A 19904-nucleotide genomic window follows, 5' to 3' on the forward strand; every position below is an offset into this window, starting at 1 on the left:
TTTAATGTTTAAATGTTTAAACCAGTTACTGTGATATTGTTATATTTAACCATTGTGAATATTGCTATGTAAGTAGGCCTACCAAACCTGAGGTCTGTAGACTACCAGATGTTTCTGCACCTCCTGAAAATGAAGCTGGTGGACAGCTCTTAGATACCAAACGGGATGACATGTTGGCACGCAGAATGGGAACTTTTCAGAAGTGTGCCAGACTCAATAATCCATCACCTGCCTCTGATGACTCACATGGACATGCAGATCATGGAAAAACAACAGAACAAATGATGGAAGTTAATGGACACAGCCAGCCATTGCAAGAGGACATCCAGCACGTGTGAGCTTCTTGTGTGCCGTGTACTGAGCAGAATAATCTGTGGTGTGGTCCAACCAATAACTTTCCAGGGCATGCATTTGCTGTGACTGTAGTTTTTTAAGATTTGATATTTAATACTAATATTACAGCAACTTCTAAGTTTGATGTGTTGAGGATAACCATCCCTAAAGACAAAAGCATGTTGTGTGCTTTCGACTTCGCAAAGTTCCAACGTCCTGTCACCTGTTCCTGCAGGAGTAAGGTGCCGCCATGCAATGCGGGAGAAACAAACTCTGCCGACTCTTGTGACAACCCTGTTGCAGAACATCCTGATACTGTAGCAGATACTGGTAAAGTAGATAAGAACTTACAGAAGGACAGAAGCACTCCAGACCCGGAGAAAGATGATATGATGGTCAGAAGAATCTCTGTCACCCAGAAGCCCCCCACTGTAACATTGAGTCACTTTCTTCCAGTGCCATTTTCTGCCCAGCAAAAAACTGAGGAAAAAAGACAGATATGTCAGCCAAAAGAAAAGAAACAGCAAAGGTCAGGAATAGTTCTTTGTCTAGAGTCTTTTGATCTGATATGACTTGTGGCACGTGTTGGGTATTCCAAGTGTTGTTTAACTGTGATTGAACAACCCATTGTGAGTTTGAATGCAATTTTACTTTAATATGACCAATTCAGTAGCAAATTGGCTGAGCTTGGAGGCCACCAATGTCAAGTATCTTTTAGTATAGACCGTTTCAGCACGATTCCCACTGAGTGGCAATAAAGGCAAAATAATTTGCAACTTTATCATACCTTTTTTAAAGCTTACACTTTCCCCTTTATGCCAATTCCAATTGCGTAAAATTCATCAAATTGTCTTGGGAGGTATGATAAATGTTCAATGCATTTCATTTTGTGTGTTTTGGAGTGGAATGGAGTTGCGCAAAAACTTTCCGACTTTTATTATGAAGTTTAAGAAGTTGCATATAAAGGGGCTAAAAACTCACTATAAAAACCCAAAAGGAATTGCACAAACTCAAACAGTCTTAAAAAAGAAAATACATAAGTGTCTTTACTAATAACAATTCTTCTAAAAACTCGCTCTACTTGAGCCCATATTTATACCGCAGATCAGTCCCCTTAGCAGAAGAGGTGCAACATAACTAAAACCATACAATTTTTAGCAAAAGCAGGCTTACACTAGACAAAATTTGCCTTTTTTAAGCCAGAAAACTGGCAAACCACCTTTGATAAATAACCCTTCCCTGTACCTTCTTGGCCGTGCCACCAAGTGGAATTGGGGATTACACAGTGCCAATTTAGATTCATGGATTCCTTATGTGATAAAAGACAAAACAAAACCTTAAGCGTGAGATAAAAACTTTTTCTAAAAGACCTCCGCTCTGATCAAGAGATGGAGATCCTGAACAGGGGACCCCGCTGTATTAAGTCAGAATTTCTTCACAGGGTGTATGAGGATGGGTTTTCTGTATTGGTCAAAGCCTTAATGTACCGTACAAATAGAATGGCTTGAAATTATTGACCTATTTCTGTATTGTACTAACATGGTTATCTGTTGTATTTGTAAACCTGTTGCTTATGCTTGTAATGCTGTCCGTCATGTATGGAAAACTAAATAATTCATTTTCTGTGTTTCTTATCAATAGCTTTGTTTTTTAAGTGTAAAATGCAGTCCATACTGTGTAATAACATCTGAAATTACTTCCATAGCTCCCTCCAAGCAGTCACCCTTTTGCCACCTTGTACTCCCCAAACCCCTGCCACCTCCAGCTCTGACAGTCCATCGCAACAGATCGAACCCAGCAAAACAGAAGCTTCACTTGAATTAAGCAATGATGATCTGACAAGCAAACAAATGTGCAGCCCTATTCAGAACACTCCTATGTGTGCAGAGCCTAAGCCCCAGCCAGAAGAGATCAGTGAAACTCCTGACCTTGAGTTTTTGAGGTCAGAAAAATAAATTAGCATTTTTTTTAAATAATTTTTTTATAAATTGATATTTTATTTGTAGCAGAGCTAAGTTTAATAGGTGCCTTTGGGCTGAAAGTCGTCACAATACATAAAGTTCTACAGACAACTATAGCATGTCAGCAGGGCAGACGTTTATAATACATCCGGTACATATGCATATAAGTCTATTATGGTTACATACACACAGACACAGATGTGTCCTTCCTTACCGTAAGTCAATATATACCAACATTTGTGACATGGGATGACGTGAAATGTGTGATGTGAGATCTTAGAGCAAAAAAAAAAATCATGATATTGTGAAATTGGAACATGAGCATGCTATAGTGTTTAGAATGTGAATTGTAGTTGAGGATTCTGGTACTTTGATATCTTGTTGAATTTATTTAGTGAGAAATCCCTAAACAAATCCAAGAAATGGTAATGATGCCCATGCACACATACATGCACACACAGACATACACACACACGCACTCTCTCTATACACATATGTACTGATGCCTGTTCAATACTAAACATTATTTTGCACAAAGAAACCTGATACTTCATTTTATGTATGTAGGCATACTGGCCCATATTTAAAACTGTCTAGGTGCAAACTTTAGACTGGACAATCTTTAAATGTGCCAGGTTTATCAGGCTGTTTGATAAATCTGGTGCACTTAAAGATGGTGATTTTTTTGGTGCAAAGTTTACACCATCTATTAGTGTCTAAAATGCATAATAAATGTGGAGAAAAGTCCTGTGCTTTTTATTTGGATTAGTGAGTTGCATTATTTTCGCTTGGCTAATATGTATTTTGTATGCAAAGTTGTAAGCTGTCTGTTTAGGGGTTTAAAGGGATATTTCCATTTAAAACATGTATCCTCCTTTCACAGGATAGAGATAATGTCAGAGCTTAAAGGGAGGGGGGGGGGTTAAACCTTTGGCCCCCTCTGTGATCTTAAGACTGGGCACCTAGGTCTTGTTTTGGTATTGAGCGGCGAGTGGAGATAGCTGCGTACAATGCAGTCTATCTTCAGCAGTTCCATAGACAGTGAATGGAAAGAAGAAGGAGGTGCATGCTCGACTCACTACGCCATTCTGAAGCACGACGTGAGTCCCTGTTCTCAAGATCCCAGCTGTTGGACCCCCTCTGCAATCTGGCAATACTTCCTTATCCTGTCTGTAAGGTTGTACAAATGTTCTAAGTTGATTGTTGAGGGTGGTAGAACAGTGACCTATTTACTATAAGGGCTGCTGTGAGGTCTGTAAATATACAGTACAATGTTAGTGCTCACGCCACTAAAATTTACTGTGAAATTGGAAAGGTCTAATATCAGAACTCTTTTTATATAGAGACAAACTTATATGAATAATCCTGTAGTCATCATGGTGAGGATGTTCTATTATCTCTTCTCCCAACAAGTATCTAATTCTACATTTGGTCTCATAGATTCAGCAGCCCAAGGTCTGCAGATGATGCAGAGTAAGTTTATTTCTTTGCTTGGAGAGTTTAACAACCTAGTGCATGTCCTCCCCCCTAAATAATCACTATGCATCTTATTTCTATACCCCCTCAGTACTAAGCAGTATTAATAACCAGTAACATCACCAATAAGAAACATGTAGCATGAAACTAATATACTCAGTTGTCATCTAAGGGTGCTGATAATGATTGTGCATGATTCTTGGTGACTCTGGCTTAATATGCAATATATATGAAATTAAAGGGGTACCCAGCACAAAAAAACATTCTTTCAAGTGAACTGGTGCCAGAGATTTGTAATTTACGTCCGTTAAAAAAAATCTCAAGTCTTCCATACTTATCAGCTGCTGTATATCCTGCAGGAAGTGGTATATGCTTTCCGGTCTGGAGAGGTTTTCTACGTGGATTTGCTACTGCTCTGGACAGTTCCTATCACAGACAGAGATGTCAGCAGAGAGCACTGTGTCAGACTTGAAAGAATATACCACTTCCTACAGTACTGGAATAGAGGTAAATTACAAATCTCTGTCACTTTCTAAAAATCAGTTGTTTTGAAAGAATTTTTTTTCCCTGCTGGAGTACCCCTTTAAAGCATTTTGTTTGTATGCTGTAAAATGCTAAGCAAGGGTAAAAGCACAGATGTATTGGTTGTTTTTGATCCCATACTTTATTGCTGCTCCAAGAGAAAGCTGCAAAAATAGTATGCATGTGTGTTTTCTATATATAGTGTGTGTATTTCTAAGAAATGTTCTCTAAACTGTTCCCTATTGAACATGCAGTTAGGGCCATCATATAAGGAAGAAAGAACCAGGGCAAACTCTATCAGGGTCCTCCACTATCTAGCATTGCTCTTCTCAAAGCTCAACTGCTAGTCTTTGATATGGGGCTCAAAACCTTATGGCTTGATGCCTGTTTTATGGTCACTATAGAGCAGTTTTTTTTTTAAAGGGGCTTTCAGGATGAGAAGAACATAGCTGCTTTCACCCAGAAATAGCACCACACATGTGTTCAGGCTGTGTGTGGTATTACAACATCAACTCCATTCACTTAAATGTAACTAGGCCAATACAACATACAAACTGAGGACAGGAGTGGTGCTGTTATTGGAAGAAAGCAGATATTGTTTTTTTTTTAATCCTGTAAAACCCCTTACATTACTGTTTTTGATTTTAATCGTGTAGTATCATTTTCAGACAGGTTTTTAATAAAAGGCCTAGGGAAATATACAGTACTTGATCAAAAATATATCCCATGGTTCTGTATGTACAGTTCCATGTGTTTTCATGGTTACAGACTACTGACAGCCCCTGTGTAGTCTGATCCTGCAGTGATGTGTTAACATACAGACCGAGAAGTGTAAAGGCCTCATTCATAGTATGTTTTCAAGCTATGTCATCGGTAAATACAGTGGTGCCTTGGATTACAAACATAATTCGTTCTGGCACCGTGATTGTAATCCAAATCACTCTTAAACTAAAGCAGATTTTCCCATATGAAATCAATAAAATGCAGATAATTGGCTGCACACCCCAAAAATAATGATTTTGTATTCTGAATAAACTCTAAAACAAATAAAACAAACATTTAGAAACAGCTTAATATGTTATATTATAAGTTATTGTGCAGTATAGCAATCAGCATGTGGAGTATAATGTATAGTAACCGCATAAACCTGAAAAAACAGCAGCAGCTTGTAGATACAGGATGGAACTGCAGATCTCCATAATGCAGTAGTGTAGTACGACAGATGAGCATAGAAAAGCAGGGCTGCTGTCAGAGGTCTGTGTGGTCACATGACAGTAATGGGGAAGGGGTGTGTATTCAGCACGGAACAATCAGGAAATGAGAATCACAGAGCTGTGCAGGAGAACAGTGTCAGAGACTTTTCTATACAGCAGTGTGAATAGCTGAGTGTAAGTGCAAGCATATTATAGCAGCAGTGTGTATAGCTGAGGGTAAGTGCGGGCACATTATAGCAGGAATGGAGAGGTTGGGAAACACAAGGGCTCACAGAGACTGCGGGGAGCATAAAGGAATGAGCAGGGCAGATCTGTGCACAATATAGCAGCACTCTGTCTGGGGTAAGAAGGGTTACATCTATGAAGAGATTACCTCCACAGTCCTGTCCCCTGATGCAAGCCCCAGCCTGAAGTGGATCCTTTATGATTTGGAAGGTCCATTCCCTCCCCCGCTCCACCTCCGACCCAATTTAGGGAGCTTTTAAACCAAAGCAATGCTCTTAAACCAAGTCGCAATTTTGAAAAACTGCGAGCTCTTCTTGCAAAATGCTCTTAATCCAAGTTACTCTTAAACCAAGGTACCACTGTATAGCAATACCTGCAAAAAGGTATGCCAACTTATACCGTAGTGGGCCTATTCACTTTAGATTGAATGTAGACTACATTAGGTCTGTTTCCTGAATTTTTTTTTTTTTAAGTTTTATTTTTTTTTTTTTACTATACTCCAAAGACAGAAAACATTTGATCTTAAAGTGTTCCTGTCATTAAAGAAAACATGGCAGCACATCTATGACTCTGTTCACACTGCAGATTCCACGCTGCTTGTGGCTTAAGTACAGACACAAAAAAAAAGGTGCAACAGCAACCCACAGGTTCAAGGGCTTACCCTATATACTCCTCCCAGCGTACACACGGTAAACACCTGCTCTGTAGATATTAAAAAGTGAGGATCTTCGCAAACTATTTGATCAAACACAGTGTACCATGTCGCCACGTTAAGGCGTCCTAGAGACATGGTCCCTACTCTAGCATTTTCACACTAGCAATGGCCTCTCCTGTGCTGAATAAGGCCTCATGCACACTGAGCAAAAGAGGCAGATTTTTGAGCGGATTCCGCGCGAAATTCTGCCCGTTTAAATTAAGCAATGCATTTATCAATTGTTTTCAATTGGCTTTGCACTGTGCTATTTACACAGCGGAATTTCCGCCCGTAATTTTCCGTCGCTGATCCGCTTTCTGCCCCAAGAAGTGGCATGTTACTACTTTTGGGCGGGTTCACACTACAGAATTCTCACTGACAATGTCCGCGGAATTCTGTCAGCTGTCCGCCCGCACATCTGGGCGCCTTTCCGCCGGCCCCATAAACACGATTCTATGGGCCAGCGTATTCCGCTATACGCTGAAAGAAGTGTCATGTCACTTCTTTCAGCGGATCGCGGAATACGCCGGCACATTGTCCGCGAGAATTCCGTAGTGTGAACCCGCCCTTTGGCAGAATCTGCTAGAGGAATCCTATAGAAGTCAATGAGGCTTGATTTCTGCTTAAAATTCTGCTTGAATTCCGCTTGCATTCTGCTTAAATTCCACTCGAATTCTACTCAAATTCCGCTCCTATTCTGCCAGAGCAGAATAAAAGAGGAATTTCAAGCAGAAATCTTCAAGCAGAAATTCCGCCTCTTTTGCTCAGTGTGCATGAGGCCTTAGCCTACAACTGAGCAGATAGGAGCCAAATATTCTCTTTTTATAGCACCCTTGCGACATGGGTGGAGTGCAAGCCAAAATAAGGTAGCCACCCCCCCCCCCACATTCAACGGAAAAAAAGGAAAAATTGGCAGCACATCTATGACTCTGTTCACTCTGTTTTTGTCTGTACTTAAGCCACAAGCAGCGTGCAACCTTCAGTGAAGACTCTTGAGTGAGTAGTTCAATGCATTTTTTTCACTGATCTGTCTGAGCTCAGTGATTGAAATTGAATACCATACAGGTGCCCATTTTTACCCTCTCTTACTATGCGGCACTTTTCTTCTGTGTACATATATATCTCAGCAGTGGTAATCAATATCTTTATTGTCATGCTGATGATATATATATTTAGTCACACAAGCTATAACACCAGTGCTTGAAGGACTCTTGCTTTGCTATTAAATCCCGCCATTGATGTGAACTGTTTGATGTCCAAGAAATACTAGATTGTGGGCAATTTACTATGAAGCAGAGGAAGACGTGTGCTGCTAGACATGGCAATCTGCTTTTGTTGCATGATGAGCTTCAAAGAACGTTACCAAAGTGGCCAGTTTGGTGGATGTGTGGTATCCCAGGCCTCAACCTCAAATCATACAGCCGGGGCTTCAAATAGACTGTGTCGCTGAGGAAGTGTTCTGGACCCTGTCATTGTGGTTAACAGAGGAGAGTTAGGCTGGTCATGATGTCAAATCTATGTGAATGAGAGGACTTTATAGTTAACAGACTGGGTAGTGAGAGAGCAGATATAATGTAGCAATCATGCTGCATAGAGGACTAAGATTCTGTATAATGCATGTCTTCCGGTATACATGCTACTTTTTGTTTAGTTTCAGTATTATACTATACTTTTATATTGGGCTATTGCCAGCTTAAAGGGGTAGTGCGGCGCTAAACATTTATTCACAAAATAACACACATTACAAAGTTATACAACTTTGTAACTGTGCTTAGCCAATCGCGGCTGAGCAGCTGGTGACGCGGCAGAGGGGGGCCGGCATGAGGGACGGATGGAGCAGTTCGGCCGGCCTCCCAAAGACTATGTCATTGTCACAAGATGGCGGACGGGGGTCGACATGAATGTCGTAAGCATAATGTACCAACACTTCCGGGTCTAGCCATTCACATACATACATAACACACATTACAAAGTTGTATAACTTTGTAATGTGTGTTATTTTGTTAATAAATGTTTAGCGCCGCACTAACCCTTTAACAAGAACAAAAAAAATGGCATTGAGTGCTTAAAATCATACTATATCAAACCAACATGCAGTCTACTTGCAGGACTTGGAGCCTAGAAAGAGCCTAGATTAAAGTATACCTGTCATTTAGATAATTTGAAGTCCCAGTATAGGTCTATGGGGAAATCCAGAGAAACAGGACGAAGATCAATGTGAGCCAAGGAGTAAACCGAGCTACTGCTGTTTCTCCCCACTCGTGCTACTGATTGTGCGGGTCACCATGCTGAGACCCTAACCGATCAAAGACTCTAACTGATCCAAGTTTTCAAAATGCAAAAAACTGATGCATTTGTGTGCCTCCGTTTTGATCCGTTTTTCTATTGACTTTCATTATAAAAAAAAAAGATCAAAACAGATGCAAACAAATGCATCAGTTTTTTGCAAAAAGGGCTGAAAAAAAACAAATTGCAAAAACGTAGTATGAACCCAGCCTAAGAGAATGTTCCCAAGGTGTTAAACTTTCCGCAGTAGATTTGCCTGTGAAAAATTTGAAGCCTGCTAAAGAAGTAGCACAGTGGATGGGATTTGTAGAAATTTTGTCTAGAGATTGCAAAAATGTGCAAAATTCAGACATACTGTAAATTGACCTGCAGGGCCACTTTTACCTCCTGGAAACAATGTGGAAATAGTGCAGATTTTACTTATTGACTTCAAGGCGCAAATCCACAGTAGAGATCTGCAGCAAAATCTACAAAACCTGCAGTTAATTGGATAAATCTGCTATCAATCTACCGCAGATCCAATGCAAAAACTGACATGTTGTGGAGTCAACATCTGGAGTGTGTGGTAGGGATTTTAGAGCTCTCATCCACTTTGCTGCTACTGCAAATGTAAAGTTTCCCCATTAAAATCAGTGCTGAAAACAGAGAATGTGCTGTGTATTACATATTGTGTCTAGGCTCTGGTATCCATGAGGTCCATTATCAAGATTAGTGGTTACTAACCCCAAAGAGCACAAGAAAACTGGCCAGGTACATGAAGAAGATACAAATATCACATTTAATGTACAGTATACTCTAATATACAGGACACTACGTCAGGCATGTCACTGGTCACTATTATATGTTAGGATTTGATATGCTGATTTGGTATGGCACACACAGGTTTTACTCACTTTATGTATGCGAGCTGTATATCAGTGCTCTCCGGTTGTCAGCCTCCTTTATGGAGGCTGCTATATTCACAACACCATAGGTTTTCCGCTCTGTGTTAAGGTTTCCATTGGGCCAGCCTGAAATGCCCTCTAAATGGTCTGTGACATTGCTCTGTATGCTCCATTTTACATTGTGCACAGTGTTCTCTGGCTATATAAAAGTTATCTAGGTGCTGTGTGTATTATGTTTTTATATATTTCCCCTTCTTATACACGATTTATCAGAATGACCTCATCCTCTCCGCCTAACTTGAGTTTATCCTGCAGTGGCAGAATCTTTCAGTCACACCTGCCAGCATAAACATGTATGACTGCTTTATGCAATGTGATATTCTAGTGTATTTATGCAGGTGTGTTAGTGACTGCCGCTGCCACATAGCTGGAACACTCTACCTCATAGAGAAAGACAGTATGCCTTTAACTTTTTTTTTTTTTTTAGTTGGTTTTACCTTAACTTTGTTCCCACAATGTAAAAATAGGGAAAAATAACGGCCATTGTTGGAAAAAAAAATCGAAAAAAACCTGTAAGGCTAGGTTCATGCTGCTTTTTGCAATCCGTCTTTTTTTCATCCGGATAAAAAACGGATAAAAAAAAAACCAGATGCATTTGTTTTCATCCATTTTCCCATTGACTTTCATTTAAAAAAAAAAAAAAAATCCATTTTTTTTTGCAGACACAAAAGTAGTGTCAGCTATGTTTTTGTGTTTGTCAAAAAAAAAACAGATCCGGTTTGATCGTTTTTTTTTTTTCTACAATGGAAGTTAATGGAAAAAGGGATCAAAATGGATGCACACAAATGCATTTGTTTTTTGCAAGAAACAGATCAAAAACACGGATTGCAAAAACGCAGTGTGAACCTAGCCTTATTGATGAACATAATCGTTAATAGCGGTTGTTGTTTTGCAACAATAGCTGTGAGTTACCCTTATTTTTACATAATGTGAACATAGCCTAAAGGGGAATTTAAATGTCTGTATTGCACCTATGTCCAACACTGGACCAGAATAGGTGTTTGTCCAATAGAAGTCCGCAAAGAAGGTTTCCATTTAGTGACGGTAAGCAGAGATCCAGCAAGAATTAAAACAAAAAGCATATTGGGAATTGAATAACTTACATTTCTTTGCTCACTCTTGAATACCCCTATAAGCCCATGCTATTCTTGTAGCTATTTTCTTAGCTCACTGTTCTCTCCCCATCCATATGCTTAAGATAAACTACTTCATAAACTTTCATTATTTAGTCATATTTTAAAGATTTTACAAGAATAAGTGTGGTGTATGCTCGACCGATCATTTGCTAGATGGTAACGTGTGATGCCACTCCTGTGGTGGTTGGTCGGAATATAGCTCAGCCAGATGTTAGGTTGCTGTGACGCCATAGCCAGTTGGGCACACAGGTATGGTGGCACCTGCTTTTATTTTAGATATACCCTTGCTATACCCTTTCCCCTGTGGTCAGTAACCTGCCAGGATGCGAGGGGTTCCCTTGGGTGCTTATCACTGTGCTCCGGAGTGGAGTTCTGACCCACCCAGACTATTGGTACTGCCACCCACAGAAAGGGGAGATTACCCAAGGAAGATGCAATGGCTGTGTAGGTGCTTAGCGAATAACCACTGAGTCCAGTTAAAAGAAATAAACTCCTCTTTACTGCAGGAAGGCTTAATACAGTGATATACAGCAGGATCTTGACTTGACAATATACTTTAATCTTTAGTGACACGACCTGTGCCGAGAGTTGAAGCAGAGGTGCAGCCGTACTGACTGAGTTGTGTGCTAAGAGGTAGAAGAGGTTCGGAGAGGTAGAGAGGAGGATGTTGACAGTCCTAATCCAGGGTAAAAGTGTGCTCTGCCAGAACTTTAGAAGGAGAATAAGTAGAATATTTGAGAGTAGAGAGAATACTTGTGCTCGTGTTTTGACTCTTTGGTCTTTGCACCACCTGTTCCCCACCAGTGTCGGGCGACAGGTCCTAGAGGGTGAACACAAGCCCCAGACCTTGTTACCTGGGTTGAGCAGAGTGGTCAGAGTTCTCTGATGACACCAGCACTTTGAGATAGAGTACGTAGGCTTCTAGCAACTTTGCTCTATCCGGATCAGTTCCTCTTTCTTCAGGATACTGTCCTGCACTTTTACACTGGTTCTCGGCGTGGGTTGGGATGATCCTTGACTTGTCCTCTCTAAGTGTGCGTTCAGCACTGCATAGTGTGTGGAAGTGCTGCTGTCTAGAAAACAGTGCTAAGGTATCTCATGTAGGTCCGTTCACTACAGAGACTGACCAAAAACTCCACAGGGGACCTGGCATAAGCCAGGGCCCTACTTGGCTACTGCAGGGACCTTTCTGGCTTGCGTCCATCCTCTACCAAAGCCAGAGTAAGACTCACTAAGGTGTGACTACACTTCCTCTTCCCATGTGACTTCCCTCTACTGCGTCTGCAACGTGTGCTGTTAGTGGGTGAGAAAAGAGTGCAAGAGAAAGAGGATAGAGATAGGCAGGAAAGAGAAAAAGCTCTTATTAGTGCACAGAAACAATAACCCTTTATTTACCTACAGCTGTGTAATACGTAGGTACACAATATACATACTAACGACATCTAGTGGCAAAACTTCATTACCACTTTAACTTTGAAGTACAGACTTTTGCGAGGGGTGTAAAGACAAGAAAGACCCGTGGTGGGACACCACATAAGTTGTGCTAAATTTTTTGGAGTGGAATGTAGCTAGAGAAAGAATAAAGAAGAAATAAGGCTAGGTTCAAGAGAGTCCATTTGGCGTCACAGAACTGAACCAGACAGTCCATTCGGTAACAGACGTTAACGGGGTCGGCCACTTTATAGTAAGATTGTTCAGTGTAGTATAAGTAAGTGTACTCACTGCACTTACTGACCGCAGCTCCCTGTGTACCTCATAGAGCTAAAATCAAATTCTCCACCTCCAGACAAAGCTCAATGAAACCTACTGTACTATTTTTTTTTTTATATTCATTCTTGAGTAATTTTTGGGATGAAGCAGTGACCTCCAACCCATTGATCTCTTCCTGTTACAAAATTACAATTCCCAGCATGCCATGACCCTATATTGGGAACTGTAGTTTTGCAATAGCTGGGGAGCCACAGGTTGGGGATCACTGGGATAGAGAATAACACTGTAGTTATTGGACCAGTCATTCTTTCTGCACAGTCTTAAGCAGTAAACTTATTCTCACTATCTGTAATCTTGCATTTTTCCTTTCTGCATATTTCTGCCCACGTAAGGCTGACAGTATTTGGTACATTCATACCTTGATACCTTGATAAAATCTCATGCTGGGTATATGTTTTATGTATACAAATCTAACATCGCTGAGTGCCTTGACGCAGGTAACCTAAAAAAAATACAGCTTCTAGTTAATATGAAACATTTATATTGGGTGCTGTCTGTGTTGGGTCACCTATAACCCCTATTAGTCATGTCAAGATACTGATCTGATAATTGCACAATAATGCTCGCATGCTTTACTAGACCTTCAGTGCTTGGTTTTAACTCCTTTTCTTAACAAATGTCTCCCCCTCCAGGGCGACCATGGAAAACTGCATTCATAGACATCCAAGCAAACTGTGACTGCACGTTGCTTTACCGTGTAGCACCATCTAGTGGAACATTTACAGAATGCTTGCAAAAGATTAGTAAATTGGATTTTTTTGTGTTCTTTCCAGGAGTGTAAGCATGTTGGATATGAGGTATGAAGAGGAAGGAGCAATGATTCCACATAGCAGAGCCCACCAAGAACATCTGCAGTTTGTCAATGATCTACTTAAAGAGGAGGATGACACGTGGCAGGATGTAGGTAGTTTTAACCTGTTACAATGCAATGTCTCTTTCTAGGCTGCTTCTCAGCATACAATGCTTTTTTGCTCCTGGACACTTCCCACTTGTTTTGTATGTTTTTATCCTACAACAGCTGGATTTCTCTTGCACAATGTACACTACAAGGGAAGCAAATAGATATACACCCTGCCTGTCTCTTAATTCCTACTGACTTACATTAGGAAATAGGAGATAGATGAGTGGCAGTAGGCTTGTATTGTGATACTATGGAAATACAGTATATAAGAGCTTTATATACAAAATACAGAATATCATTAAATTAATGCAAGCTAGGAAGTTAGGGAAAGTTGTCATAGCCTTAGGGGAGTTTGTCATGTTGAAAAATAAAGTCAGATCTATAGAAGGAATAATATACAGCAGGATATGCTGAGCAGATTGATCTATATAGTTTTGTGGAAATACATTTAGAAAACCTTATAAATACTGTACTTAAATTCCTGCTTATTCTAGGCTTCAGTGGGTGGTTCTAATGAGAGTGGGGGCAACCCACTGGACTCTTAAAGTGTACATTTCATTATAAATAAAACTTTGATATGTCATAGAGACATGTCAAAAGATTTGATCAGTCTTGGTCTGAATGGTCAGACCCTTACCGATCATGAGAATGAGACGGGAGAAGACATCGCTAAGCATGGTTCTTTCCTGTCTCTGTTTCACGTTTTTCACGATTTTTTTCCCCTGACACAGAGTGGAATGTGCAAAAGAACACTGCGGAGACACCATCACATGTCTCAACGTCAGTGAACTAGCCAGACCTTCCCTCCGGGAAGGAACAACCAAGCCAAAGGCGTTCTCCAGTCAAGGAAACCACCTCAGCAAGGTATCCATCCACAGACAGCTGTTTCGGGGGTTTTGCCCCTCATCAGTGTGGAGTAGGTTTCTGGCTAGTGGGAGCAATGACTAGTAAGTGCATGCAAAAGGACGCTGGTTGACCTCAGGGAGATCAACCAAAACACCGCAGAGACACCATCACGTGTCTCAACATCAGTGTATTCTAGAACATTGCCCCCTGGGAAATCAAATATGCAAAAGAACACTGCAGAGACACCATCACATGTCTCGACGTCAGTGAACTAGCCAGACCTTCCCTCCGGGAAGGAACAACCAAGCCAAAGGCGTTCTCCAGTCAAGGAAACCACCTCCGCAAGGTATCCATCCACAGACAGCTTACTAGTCATTGCTCCCACTAGCCAGAAACCTACTCCACACTGATGAGGGGCAAAAACCCCGAAACAGCTGTCTGTGGATGGATACCTTGCTAAGGTGGTTTCCTTTACTGGAGAATGCCTTTGGCTTGGTTGTTCCTTCCCGGAGGGAAGGTCTGGCTAGTTTACTGACGTCGAGACATGTGATTGTGTCTCTGCAGTGTTCTTTTGCATATTTGATTTCCCAGGGGGCAATGTTCTAGAATACACTGATGGTGATGGTGTCTCTGCGGTGTTTTGGTTGATCTCTCTGAGGTCAACCAGCGTCCTTTTGCATGCACTTACTAGTCATTGCTCCCACTAGCCAGAAACCTACTCCACACTGATGAGGGGCAAAAACCCCGAAACAGCTGTCTGTGGATGGATACCTTGCTAAGGTGGTTTCCTTTACTGGAGAATGCCTTTGGCTTGGTTGTTCCTTCCCGGAGGGAAGGTCTGGCTAGTTTACTGACGTCGAGACATGTGATTGTGTCTCTGCAGTGTTCTTTTGCATATTTGATTTCCCAGGGGGCAATGTTCTAGAATACACTGATGGTGATGGTGTCTCTGCGGTGTTTTGGTTGATCTCTCTGAGGTCAACCAGCGTCCTTTTACAAAGAGTGGAATGGACATGCTGCAGTGCAGTCCTCCCCTGACTCGTTCTCATGATCGGTACAGGTCTGAACACTCAGACCAGGACTGATCAAAGCTTTTGGAATGCCTCTATCCAAAAGCTGTTTATGATGTCATTCTTACAAAAAAATATATATATAGAACATGCTACCTAGAGATTGGATTGTATTTTCAATGTGACAAGTTTGCTTTTAAAGGGACTTTTCAAGGATTTAAAAATGGAAACAACAAACTGTGCAAACTGCTTGCTTTACCAGGTCAGCTCTTATACATTACCGCTGAATTCTTGTACCTCCTGCTGCTCTGGTTGTTCCTCAGTACATACGGATGGCCGTAGTGATTACTTTTCAAGTGGCTTTATTAAATCATTGGATGGCACACTGGTGCACAGAAAGGAACAACAGGTGCCAGGAGTTGTACCAGCATTGGAAAACTGGAATATATATGTATATGTGTGTGTGTGTGTGTGTGTGTGTGTGTGTATATGTGTGTGTATATATATATATATATATATATATATATATATGAGAGAGAGAGAGCTGTCTTTCTTTGATGCTAAACCTTGGGCATTTCTCTAGGACCTTGCTCGATGGAAGACTCGCAGGAGGAGCGCATCGCAGGACTTGATAAAGAAAGAAGAAGAAAGGAAAAAGATGGAGAGGCTGCTTAGTGGAGATAGTGACTCAGAAAGGAGGAGAAGTATAAAAACATATAAAGAAATAGTGGAGGAGAAGTAAGTAGTCTTTCTGGTAATGCATTGTATATGTGCTAAATTATAGGGTTATTTCCATCTGTTACTGACATATCGCTAGAACATGGTCTCTAGGAGCCTCACGAGTGCAGAGAATGGAGAGAGCTGCAATACAGATTTAGCATTTTGTCCCTCTCACAGTTTTTTCCACTACACAATGGTCTCTAGCCGCCCACTCTGCTGGAAAACTGCAGTACAGCTGTATTCAAGTAAATGGGGTCAGGCTGCAGTGCCCTTCACTGTGTTGCAGCACCTTTATTTTCAGGATTAGTGGGGGGCTCAAACTCATAAAGTGTTAGAATATCCTAGTCCTGTACCGTCACTTTATTTGATTGGGATAGCCATTAGCTGTTTAATATGTCAGTTGTCACATCACAAAAATGCTGAATAGTTAAAGTCCACTTTCCCTCTTTAATTCAAATAGCGATCTCTGTTGGGACCACATGTGATCAATTGCTGCGGTTGACAAATAAGCACTTGCATTTTTGCCTGTTTGGCTGATAATAACCTCTTGTCATATGTCCCTTAGAGATTTAAAAATAAAAAATAAACCTTTGATGTGGTCTCTAATCTGTTTCCTACAAAAAAAAACTGTCTGTGCTCACAACTTTGATGTGTATTTACTATTATTGGAATGTTTACACAAGCCAGATTTGTTGCAGAAATTTCTGCTACTTACACGTTCATTCCATACAACTGAATGGGGCTCTTTCTGCAGCATGTGCATGGAATCCTGCATTCTCTATTCAAATGAAAGAGACAGTCACACACATACATACATATCTATCTATCTATCTATCTATCTATCTATCTATCTATCTATCTATCTATCTTTCCTATCTATCTTTCCTATCTATCTTATCTATCTATCTATCTATCTATCTAATGCTTATATCACTCTAAAGTGGACTGTACATTATAATTACGTTATTCAGTACATTTTTATACCCAACATATTTTTGAAATCATAAAGTGTTATTCAAATAAACTTTTGATATGACATGTCAACATTTTTGATGAGTCAGGGTCTCATAACCAGGAGCAGTCTATGGAATTCATTTCATGCGATCAGTCAGAGACAGGCCGATTCTGGTTTTCTGTCATCAGAGAGCAGTGGATTGTGGGAGTTTGCATTTGCATAGATAGAAATAAAGAGTAAAAAAAAAAAGCTTTCCACTAAACACACCAGCTGCCATTGGTTCCTCTCAGCCTATATGCACATTGGTTGCAATAGTTGTGTGCCCTTTGGTTGCAATAATATTATAGTATTAAGCATTGTACATAGCCGGTAACTGCATCACAATTCCTGCCATTATTTTTTCCCTAACAGAGAGCGGAGAGAAAAAGAATTGCATGAAGCCTACAAGAACGCAAAGTCAAAAGAGGAAGCAGAAAAGATTTTGCAGAAATACATAGAAAGGTTTACAATAAGTGAAGCTGTTCTTGAAAGTTTAGTGATGCCAAAAATTCTTGAGAGAAGCCACTCTGTGGAGCCAGGCTTACTCTCCTCTACAGAGGACCCCAACCCATTGAAGTATCTGAGGCAGCAATCTTTACCGTCTCCTAAATTCACATCTACAGTGGAGGCAACCATATGTCCTACTAGTGAATCAGACTTTAAAGCACCAGCAGGTCGGACATCACCATCTAAAAGTGTGGTTTCTAAGGCAGTGCCTATGCTGACACCCAAGCCTTACTCCCAGCCCAGAAGTACACAGCAGGTCTTGAAGACTTTCAAGGTAAAATTAGAGATTGGACTGATATTAGCTTTAGCACAACAGCAATAAATAGTATGCCTGCATGTAAAGAAACCTTGTGGATTTGCATTGTGGAGTTGGGTGGTAGATAGAAAAACTAAATTCATTTTAAAGTTTATGCACTCCTACAAATATGTTATCCTTCAACTCATTTGTCATCTACATCATACACATTTTGGTGTATTTATATGGGTTGTCCAGGCTGCTTTCTTCCAGAAATAGCCCCACTCTTGTCCTCAGTTTATGTGTGGGTTTTGCATGTCCATTCCATTAAAGTGAATGGAGCTAAATTGTAATGCCACACACAGCTTGGGGACAGGGGTGGAGCTTTTTCTAATCCTGACAGGTCAGTTTGCATTACTACTAATGTAACATTATAGGCGGAGAAGTTATTTAAAGGGTTGTTCAGCTCCACAGAAAAATGCTCCTTTGTTGCAATTGTGCCGATGATACCTGGTCCCCTCAGCCAATCATAGGCCACAGATGTGACATGCCTCATCCAGTGTTCCCTGTGTTTTGATTCCTCACCAGGGGGCTCTCAGCAGGAGGTGGACAATCCCTGTTAGAGAGGTCTCCAAGCAAACTGAGCTGATGAGCTATCCATAGATTACCTTGTTTTTTTTACATTATATGTCTTAACCCTTATTTCTAAGCACATATTGCCTTAATCTCTTTAGGTAGATGGAAAGATCAGCATGAACGGAGAAGCACTTAACGGCACAGAGGAACAGAAGGACAGAGAATCATCTTTAACCTCCACCTTCGCTTCCTCGCTAACCAGATCACAGAGGTTTGAAGGTGTCGCCAGAGTGGACACACCAACAAATGAACCGAAGACAGATGTTTCTTCTATTGAACTTAACTTGACAAGACCGAATGTGCATAGTCCTGACAAGGATCCAGAAGTAAGGAAAGCCATTGTTGTGCTGAGCAACACACATCCTGTTCCCCAGTATTCTGTGAAGGCCTGCATCATTGCTTTTACTGAATAAATGTACTTCCTATGTTTTCACCAGGTTACCTCTGAAGGGATAAACCACACAAACCAAGTGGAAGAAGTAGATTCTTCTTTGACAACTGAACATGTCCACACAGAACAAACTAAAGGTTTGTACATTGTTTAATCTAACATACCCTAACTGTAGTGCACACAGATTAGAGCTTTAAAGAGGTTGTCCATCCTCCGTAATCTCTGTTGATCTCCATATCGGCTCCTGGCTCTTTTGTTATGAATACAGCCATGGGTACAGCATGTGACCCTTGTCTCTATTTATTCCTATGGAGCTGAGTACAGCACTCAGCTCTTGCCGGCTGCTCCATAGGAATGAATAGAGCCGAGGGCCATGTTCCATACCTGCGGCTATATTCATTATAAAGGAGATCAGCGGGCGGTGCGGAGGTCAGACTTCCTGCAGTCTCTTTTTATATTTATATTTATTTATATTATCTCTCCTGTGCAACCACCATGGCTTACCGTATATAGTTGTATTAAATTACTTTTTCACTCTCCTGGTTAGCCAAATACTTTGATATAAAGGTGTTTTTTCAATTCCCGTGTATACATGGTCATTAATAGTTATTTATTCTGTGGTGCATTGTTTGTGATTTTTCTCTTAGATTCAACACAGCATCCTATCATAGGCAAAGAAGAAGCCACTGTGACCACGTCAGAGTTACAACCAGTCCCTAACACGGAACCCACTGTGAATGGAAAGGATCTGGAGGAAGAACAAAAAGAGGGCTCCAAACCACTGGTTATGCATTGGGTAATTGTTCCTTCCATAGAGCTAAGCTTGTGCTGCAGCCCCGTTATATGTCAGCAATGTAAAATCTGTTTATGAAATCTCTTAAAAGACAAGTAGCATGTACATTAAAGGAGAAGTCTGGCGAAAATTTTTATTAAAGCATTGTATTACCCCCCCAAAAGTTATAAAATTCCCCAATATACACTTAATACGGAAAATGTACATAAAGTACTTTTTTCCCTGCACTTACTGCTGCATCAAGGCTTCACTTCCTGGATAACGTGGTGATGTCACTTCCTGGATAACATGGTGATTTCACGACCCGACT

The 19904-nt window shown here is 40.8% G+C and overlaps 1 protein-coding gene across 6 annotated transcripts in view; it reads left to right on the forward strand.

Moving 5' to 3' along the window:
- The window catches only part of LIMCH1 (LIM and calponin homology domains 1), a 206224-nt gene that overhangs the window by 163037 nt on the left and 23283 nt on the right, over nucleotides 1-19904 (forward strand). For 4 of the 6 annotated variants that reach the window (XM_069977568.1, XM_069977569.1, XM_069977572.1 and 1 more), the window contains 10 exons: nucleotides 74-334; nucleotides 569-862; nucleotides 2039-2275; nucleotides 3735-3767; nucleotides 13335-13461; nucleotides 15902-16056; nucleotides 17405-17813; nucleotides 18509-18736; nucleotides 18848-18938; nucleotides 19449-19597. In XM_069977568.1, the coding sequence (XP_069833669.1) occupies nucleotides 74-334; nucleotides 569-862; nucleotides 2039-2275; nucleotides 3735-3767; nucleotides 13335-13461; nucleotides 15902-16056; nucleotides 17405-17813; nucleotides 18509-18736; nucleotides 18848-18938; nucleotides 19449-19597 (1984 nt within the window). The remainder of the gene's footprint in view (nucleotides 1-73; nucleotides 335-568; nucleotides 863-2038; nucleotides 2276-3734; nucleotides 3768-13334; nucleotides 13462-15901; nucleotides 16057-17404; nucleotides 17814-18508; nucleotides 18737-18847; nucleotides 18939-19448; nucleotides 19598-19904) is intronic. The other 2 variants (XM_069977570.1, XM_069977571.1) reach the window with 2 other exon arrangements.

This window comes from Dendropsophus ebraccatus, chromosome 7 (genome assembly GCF_027789765.1).
Source record: "Dendropsophus ebraccatus isolate aDenEbr1 chromosome 7, aDenEbr1.pat, whole genome shotgun sequence".
NCBI lineage: Eukaryota > Metazoa > Chordata > Amphibia > Anura > Hylidae > Dendropsophus > Dendropsophus ebraccatus.